The sequence below is a fragment of the Hyaena hyaena genome, unplaced genomic scaffold, assembly GCF_003009895.1.
Source record: "Hyaena hyaena isolate Hyena2069 unplaced genomic scaffold, ASM300989v1 scaffold_204, whole genome shotgun sequence".
Classification (NCBI taxonomy): Eukaryota; Metazoa; Chordata; class Mammalia; order Carnivora; family Hyaenidae; genus Hyaena; species Hyaena hyaena.
In genome coordinates this window covers 1,356,268-1,365,091 of record NW_024080837.1, presented here as the reverse complement: position 1 = coordinate 1,365,091, position 8,824 = coordinate 1,356,268, and the positions used below count along the sequence as shown (strand labels likewise).

Genomic DNA, 8,824 nt, shown 5'->3' with positions numbered 1-8,824 from the left:
GGGTGTTATGCTGAGCGAAATAAGTCAGGCAGAGAAGGACAAATATCATATGTTTGCACGTATAGGAGGATTAGGAGGAACTTAACTGAGGAATGAGGGGGAGAAGAAGGGGGAAATGGTGGGGGAAAGGGAGAGAGGCAAACCATGAGAGACTCCTGAATGCTGACAAAAACTGAGGACTGATGGATGTGGGGGGGAGGGGGGAGGGGCATGGAGGAGGACACTTGTGGGGATGAGCACTGGGTGTTATGTGGAAACTAATTTGACAATAAACTATTTGTAAAAAAAAAAAAAGAATAAAAGGTCCAGGTTTTGAAAGGTTCTGTATGACATGTTTGTTATCTTCTTAAAAATGACATTTTTAGTGGGGAACAGAAGAGACATGATTTGGTTTGAGCAACATTTGAAAAATAAATAATGTAATTAATTTCTTACATCTTAATTTTCAAGACTATATAAAATAAATTAACAGGATATTTAAGTGTAATTACTTTATTTTGTTTTATTCCTCAGGATGTGATCTTCGTGGTGGGAAGCTCAGTTTCTAAACTACCCCAATGGATGCAGACAGTGATGTTGCATTGGACATTCTAATTACAAATGTAGTCTGTGTTTTTAGAACAAGATGCCATTTGAACTTAAGGAAGATTGCTTTGGAGGGAGCAAATGTAATTTATAAGCGTGATGTTGGAGTAAGTATCTAAATTTTGATGTGTGTGCTACATAGATTGGTTTTATAGTGCTATAAATGATACACTAAAATATATTCACTCTGCAGATGGTTTATGAGTACCTTACCATGTGCTGGTTGTACTGAATACAGTACGGAGCCCCGTAGAAGGCCTCTCCCACGAAGTGCCAGCTTGTGCATATACATATCTCCAGGTCTTAGCAAAGAACTCACAAGCTACTAAACAAAATTATTCTCTTAATTTCTTTGAACTGAAGAAGGGAATATTTGTACAGTGGTCTGTATTTATTCAAGTATAATTTTTTGCTTACGTGAACGATGCATTATATGAAGTCCTTATATATATATACGTTGTGACTTTTGTAGTCTGTTGTCATACCCCTCTTTATTTAGGTAAAATAAAAATAGTTGGTATTCTTAGTAACAAATTGCTGAAAATAATATGGTTCATATCCTAACCTGGACACTTTAAATTTTAGTTTTTGTTAGACCTATATTATTTAAAATAAAAGCATTGATAAATTGCCCTTAACTTTATTGAGATTAACAGAAGTGACAATACATGTTCATTGGTTTTTATAAACCAAATGATGTTGAGATACGTATCTTATATTATTATGAAAATTATGAATGTAAATGAAGGCTCTAAGCTCTAAAAATTAGGTGCAGTATGCCTCAGTAAATTATCATTAGTTCTTAGTACTACAAACTAAGTTAAGGGGAATTAAATTAAAAATTAATAGTGAGCCATAATTAAGATTTTCAAGTTCATCAGCAATGCCATTGTCACCTAAATAAAGGAATGAATATATCTGCTAAAAAAGTGTAGAGAGTAAAAGGCCTAACGCTGTTTTGGAACTTGTGCACACCATGGGCCAAGGAGGTCATTCTCCCTGGGAAGACGGCTGAGAAGGTTAAGCAGATGGATAAGCTGGTGGTGAAGGACGTTTAAATGCAGAATAAACTCAGTTTCATGTTTCTCCGCCACTTGTGTATGAAATTTTATACTGTCTTTTAGTTTAAATTTTATTTCGACTCTTTCGTAAATTTTATCCTTTCCGATTTAATAGCTTTGATAACAGTTGGAGAATATGACATATGACAGAGGAAGGGCAAAACTCAAAATGTAACAAAAGTTTGAAGGAGAAATGTCTGATTCTTATGCTATTGTATGCAGTAAACATTTCTCTTACGGACAATGAACATATAATTAATATTTCCATAAGTGAAAAATTACAATGAAAATTTAAATTCATTGTTCTCTTGGACCTTAGTGCCTGACCAATTTATGCTCATTCTGTAGATAATTTCTTTCAAACCCACAGCTTTTTTAAATGCCTTTCATATCTGAGGAATCTAAAATTACATGTCTAGCTCCACCATTTTTCCTGCATTCAAGATTTGTATATTGAACTTGAACTTGTAGTAGGCATCTCAACTGTGAGATACAATCTAAAGTAGCGATGAATACCGAGAAGCAGCATAAAGCAAGGTAGGAGGCAGGGAACAGCAGAGGGATGTGTGCTTTGATGGAGTGGTCGGGGAAGGCCTTTCTGTCTGACACCTGGTGAGAGACTTGACTGAAGTGAGAATATTGAGGGAAGAATATTCTGGATGAAAGTAACAATTACTGCAAAACCCCTGAGGTGTGAACAGGTTTGGCATGTTGTAGTGGAGTGCAAATGTGGAGTGCGAATTGCAAATTCCAGTTATGTGACCAGGGTTGAATGAGAGTTGGAAAGTGTACAGACTTGTAGTACATTGATTTCAAGTATACAGTAAGAGATTCATGCAGAGCTTGTATTTTTAATTAGTTAAATGTCCTTTTGGATTAATATGTTCTTTGTATTCAGTATGGAACTTGATTTCAGAATGAATGATTTGGAGAACATTTATTTATTTCAGTCTCGGGTAAGCATCAAGCAGTAGTTAAACTTTTATTAAAATGTCCACAGAGAGCAGAACCGTAAGTGAAAATTAATATTTAATGTGTAATCAGCTTTTTGTGTTTTTTTTGTTTTGTTTTTTTTTTGCAGAAAGTATTAATGAAGCTTAGAAAACCTAGAATCACAGCTACGATTTGGTCCTCAGGAAAAATTATTTGCACTGGAGCAACAAGGTAAATTTACTTGGATTTTTAATGTTTCCTTTGTGGGAAGGACATTTTCCTAGTTAAAATCATGTGTGTAGTTTGTCATGTCTGTCTGTATAAAATTTATTTCCTGTGTAACTGACAATCTTTTCGTCTCCTTAAAACCATAGTGAAGAAGAAGCAAAATTTGGAGCCAGACGTTTAGCCCGCAGCCTGCAGAAACTAGGTTTTCAGGTAACGTTTTCAAAAAACATCCAAACTGCAAATATTAAAGGAATTAGTTTATAAAGTTAATTTTTTTAATTTAACAGACTGAAGAAATCATGCAAAACTGTTTTTTACTGTCCTTCAGTACGAAAACTTTGTAGTGAACTCACGCATGTGCGTACGTGGAAGGTTCCTGGCTTTGTCCCTGCCCCTTTCTCATAGTCTTGTTACCTCACGAGTGACCTGCCTGTTCAGCTCTTCAGGTGGTTCGCTTCTCACACACACACAAAACCATGTTTTTGATGATCTCAGAAGTGCTTTGTCAGGATGAAGAATAGGGAGTAGGGCCCTGTGTTTAAAAAGTGGAAGCACATTTGTTTTTATTTATAGATAGCTATCACATAAATTATAAAGAAGAAAAAATATATTAGAATGAAACTTGCATAGATCTATGCATTTCATGGCTAAGGGTAAGCAGGTTATGGTTAGTGAGAACATTACCATTATAACAGGGAATTATTATTTAAAAATATGCAGAACTTACTGAATCTGTGCTTTAGACATAACTGTATTTGCTGTTGTAAGTTGAAAACATTTCACATGAATAACTAATACTGAGTATACACCTGTGTATAAGAACTCAGAAAAGCCTGCATTCTGTAAAATCAATCAGCTGTATTAAAAATGACGTGAATCCTGGGGCACCTGCGTGGCTTAGTTGGTTAAGCATGTGGCTCTTGATTTCGGCTCAGCTCATGACCTTGTGGTTTGTGAGTTTGAGCCCTGCATCGTGCTCTCTGCTGTCAGTGCAGAGCCCGCTTCAGATCCTCTGCCTCCCTCTCTCTCTCTCTCTCTCTGCCCCTCCCCCACTTGCATGCTCTCAAAAATAATTTTTTTTTTAAAAACTAACATAAATCCAAAACAAAATGCACGTTGTATAGAAAGGGACATTGTATGATTGGCTTGCTGTGTTAAATCCATGGTTTAGTCCACAAAAAGTAAACGCTGGTTGGCGGGCTCTTACTTGTAAAGTGACCATCGCTGGTATGTTAACTTTATCAAATATCATTTTATGGAGGCATAAATTTGGTAAAATTAGTATGTAGTATGGACTTGTTATGTCACTTGCAAATGATGAGTAAATGAAAGAAAAATAAGATGGGTTGAAGGGATGGGCCCGAGCTGTATGGAATTCGAATGAGCAGTGAGTAGTGGGAAGTCGAGTTTCTCTCTGTCCTCCTCAGTCTTCTCTGAGGTGGAAGGTTCTAGAAAAGCACCGAAGTACTGGTGATGAGAGAAGGGGAGGATTGGTGCTTAAGGAAAGTGGTGATATTGAGAGACTTGACTGATGGCAGTGCCACTTTGGACAGTGCAGTGACTTTCATCAGCTGCCTCGTGCAAGTACTCAGATGGAAAATAGTTAACTCAGAATTGTAGTTTTACTGGGAACGTTTCAAAAGATAATAAGATACAACCATTCAAGTTATTGGCAGTAGTGACTGAAGTTACTTTTTAGCCTTGGAGTTTGTCTTAGCTTAATATTAGAAGTGTTGAGACAAATCTCAGTTTAAAGCATCATTTTCTCACTCTACCACCACCACCCCCCCAAAAGAAAATATCTAACTAAACTCACAGAAATACCTTTTTACCTTACTGCCTATAAGAAAAAGTCTGACCCTTTGGAGCTCAGTGTATACTCAGTATTTATTTATTTAAGTGGCAACTTCCATTTTGACTCTTGAGAAGGAGAACTCTGCTCTAATTTTTTAAATCACTATTCTTTCTCCTATCCCAGTAGTTTAAATATCCCACTTAAAGTTTAAAGAAATAAAACATAAGATTCAAAAGACCCAGATGTTTTAATCATGCAAATATCTTGGGTTTTATTTACCTTTTTGATGAAGTTTTTGACCTTTTTCTTTAATTACAGTTGACCCTTGAACAACACAGGTTTGAACTGTGCAGATCCACTTACATACAGATATTTTTTGATAAATATCGTACAGTGCTATAAATGGACTTTCTCTTTCTTATGATTTTCTTAATAACATTTTCTTTTCTCTAGTTTTATTGTAAGAATACAGTATATAATATGTATACAAAATATGTGTTAATCAACTATTTATGTTATGGGTAAGGCTTCCAGTCAGTAGTAGGCTATTTATGAGTAGTTTTTGGGGGGTCAGAAGTTATTCGTGGACTTTTGACTGGCAGAGGGCACTAATCCCTGTGTGGTTCAAGGGTCACCTGTAATGGTAGTAAGAAGTCACTGATAATTAAAATACTACATATCAGTTCTTCATATGTTGTTCTTTCTTGTTTGCGTTTATTTTTAAGGAAACAGTTATTTATAGTTGCCCTGATGTACAATTTTTTTCTGATGAGCAATTTTTTTGTTTCAAAATAATTCATTGAGTTGTGCTTCTCTCCTGAAGGTAATATTTACAGATTTTAAGGTCGTTAATGTTTTGGCAGTGTGTAATATGCCCTTTGAAATCCGTTTGCCAGAATTCACAAAGAACAATAGACCTCATGCCAGGTAGGTCTTCGAAGAATCAAGACAGCTTACTAAATTTGTAATTGCTTGTCAGCCTATAAATGTTTATACTAATTGTGATTTGTCTTTTTGGATAGTTACGAACCTGAACTTCATCCTGCTGTGTGCTATCGGATAAAATCTCTAAGAGCTACGTTACAGATTTTTTCAACAGGAAGTATCACAGTAACAGGTATTTTATAATTTGAAACCAAGTGAGTCAGACACTTAACCCACTGAGCCACACAGGCGCTCCAAGAGAATTCCATTTCGTAAACTTCATCGAGGTTTTACATAAGCAAAATATTCATATAGATGGGTACCTGTCACGTATCATGATTTATCATGTCTTATGTGTATTTTGTTATATATCTTTTGAATCCTGAGTATTTGGAAGAGGTGGTTTCAAAGACCAGGCATGGATGTCAAAGGACAGCAGTAGCACACAGAACGGTTTTTAACAGCACTGTGCTTATAAATTGTACGGAGACATCACTTAGGAGTTAGGCCCAACCTTTGACTAAATTGAGTTCAGGAAAATTTCTTTGGTGTCCTTGAATTTTTCTTTTTATTCCTTTAGTCCTTAACAGAAAATACACATTCTTGACACCTTTAGACGCTGAACAAATAAGTTTTAGTTTTGACTCATTCTATGGGTTTTCACATCTTCCTTGGAGACTTTTAAAGCCTACTGCCAGGGTCATGCCTGAATCTTAAAATGGAATGGGAACAAATCCATCTCTTCCCTTCTTTCAACTGTCTTTTTACATTTTGGAGCGTAGGCTTCTGCGGAGCCCCAAGGTCTGTGGATAAGTCCCTATTAATTTAGAGTTTATGATGCATAGGTAAAATCTATATTTGAGTTAATAGGTAACTTAACAACATAACAAAGTTGAAGACAGTTGGGTTAGTTAGTATACATTATATATTTACATCGGGAACATCCTATGAAATGTTAGTGAACAGGTAGTGAGTGGTTCCCATACACAAAGCACTATCCTCTGTTGGGGAAGGAATCAGGAAGGAGCAGACCCTGATAACACGTGGTCAGTACCTTCAGAGAGTTCACAGTGGGTACAATATGTATGTTTTTAAGATCTTTCAGAAGAGTTAAGTGTACATTAGTGAAACCATTTTTATTAAAATGTTTTATGAAAATATCTTCTTTTAATGTTTCTTTTTAGCTATTTAAATGAAAGATTAAATTTTTTAAAAGCTAGTTATTCCTAATATTATATGTATTAATTCATATGTAGCGTCACCTCATTCCCGTGTGTGTGTGCGTGCGTGCACGCGCATGTATGCGCTTCCCTATTCACTGAGCAAGCTGTGCGGATGAATGGCCAGATTAGTAATAAACATGGTGGGGAGAGGGTAGTGAGTACTAATCTGTGGGGCCTTATGGACCATTTAGTTTGTAACAGCTCTCTGATCTCCTAGTACTTGGAAGCAGCTTTGTTGTACTTTTACTGGGTTCCTCAGTACTCCTGTGAGCACCAGAGGTGGCCTAACCAAAAGCCAGACTCCAGTGACCAAAAGGATAGTGACCAAAATGTCCACTCCATTTATCATTCCTGCCTTTACTCAGTATCTAACCGTGCTTAACTTCCCCTTGCTGTGTCACAATAGTCTGTGTGTGATTTTTATATACACCATCTTCACCCTGGGGCCCTGAAACAAGATGAATCACATCATTTTGTGTTTCAGATTTCCTCTAATTGTTCAGAAAAAAATTGTATTCTGTTGGATTTTGCTGTGACTGCCTAATTATGTAAAGTGTAGATCTTTTTAAAAACAACCCCATATTCTAAACCATGTGAATATTTTCAGTTCTGGGAAATTCGTGTTCCTGGCGCTCTTCTCACCCCTTCCTCTGTTGTGTTTGGTACAGGGCCCAACGTAAAGGCTGTTGCTACTGCTGTGGAACAGATTTACCCATTTGTGTTTGAAAGCAGGAAAGAAATTTTATAATTCATCGCTTAATTGGTTAGAATCCCTAACTGAGCACCTTTTAAAACCTGCTGCACATTGGACTCAAAACAGAAGCAAAACTGGACCAACAGTAATTGAGGAAATAGACTCTTTTATTCATTCACAGCTACGTGTGTAAGCTCCAGGCCCTTTGGATTTTATTTCAGACCTTGCTGTAATATAAAAAGGAAGTTTACAAGACATGACATTGCTGCTTTTACAAAAGGACATTCTATTTATTTTCGCAGTAATTCTCATGTCCCCGTAAGCAGAGCTGTCACAGTGTGCACTACCTTAAATTGTTCTGTTGTTGTCATTATTTTTTTTTCCAGTTTGAGCTAATGTGCTTTATTTGTGAATAGTCTTTCACATTTTTGTATGCTGAATATGGGCACCAAAGAACCTGTAAAAGTTATCTTTTTCAATTGAATGTGCACAAATAAAAGTTTGGAAAAGATCTCTCTTCATATCCATTCTGTAACTTTTATTCCCCATTTTCTATTTTAACAAAAATTGTATTCACAATTCCTTTTTTCTTTTTAATCTATGCAAGCTTAGACTTTTGCTAAAAGTGTGTTGGCTTCTTTTTGAAGTGTATTTTGTAAATATATATATGCCGCGTGTGTATAGTATCTTTTAATGCTCTGTTACCAAATATCAAATAGGCATTTTTTCCTCGCAGATTAGAAATAAAAATATGTATATAAATTCTAGGGAATGAACCGGAGTAGAACTGTATAGATTAAGCATAATGTTTTATGTTGCTAATTTAATATGATAGAACATGTTACATATCTTTTAAAAGTTACAAAATTGTAGTTTTAAAAAAGCAAAACCTCTTACCTATGAGATGGATGTGAGAAAGAAGCTCTGATGAGTTGTACCTCATATGTACTTTTGTGATTCTGGTAAGACTCAACTCTAGTTGTAGGAAAGTAGTAATCTTAGGTTGGTGTTCAAGGCTATACTAAGAGTCTTGTCAGAAGTTGATACATTGTGCTGTTTTAACAAGAAGTGCCCACAAGCTGCCTCTGTGCCACAGTATAATTATAATATAGTTCAACTTGAACTTGAAAGCCATTTTGCAAGATATGTTTTTCCCCTTGCTGTGTCTTATTTAATGGAGCTGAAGAGTGACTGACTACTCAGTATTTGGGATTGCTCCTCTTAAACTGACAATAAATATGCGTTTGTGAAACATTGGTCTCTGGCTCACCCGTGTGAGCCCTGGAATGGTCATGCACGATCGAGCTGCACTTGGGCTCCACGGCTGGGGTTTGGAGTTTAGTAGACCCAATAATGATGTCAATTAGAAATAAAGCTGAGT

The 8,824-nt window shown here is 36.1% G+C and overlaps 1 protein-coding gene across 3 annotated transcripts in view; it reads left to right on the top strand.

Moving 5' to 3' along the window:
* Positions 1-8,695, top strand: part of TBPL1 (TATA-box binding protein like 1) — a 34,865-nt gene extending 26,170 nt beyond the window's left edge. For 2 of the 3 annotated variants that reach the window (XM_039242031.1, XM_039242030.1), the window contains 6 exons: positions 514-692; positions 2,728-2,810; positions 2,954-3,017; positions 5,426-5,529; positions 5,625-5,719; positions 7,418-8,695. In XM_039242031.1, coding sequence (XP_039097962.1) covers positions 558-692; positions 2,728-2,810; positions 2,954-3,017; positions 5,426-5,529; positions 5,625-5,719; positions 7,418-7,497 — 561 coding nt within the window. In that variant the 5' untranslated portion in view covers positions 514-557 and the 3' untranslated portion in view covers positions 7,498-8,695. The remainder of the gene's footprint in view (positions 1-513; positions 693-2,727; positions 2,811-2,953; positions 3,018-5,425; positions 5,530-5,624; positions 5,720-7,417) is intronic. The other variant, XM_039242032.1, reaches the window with a different exon arrangement.
* Positions 8,696-8,824: the final 129 nt, after the last annotated feature.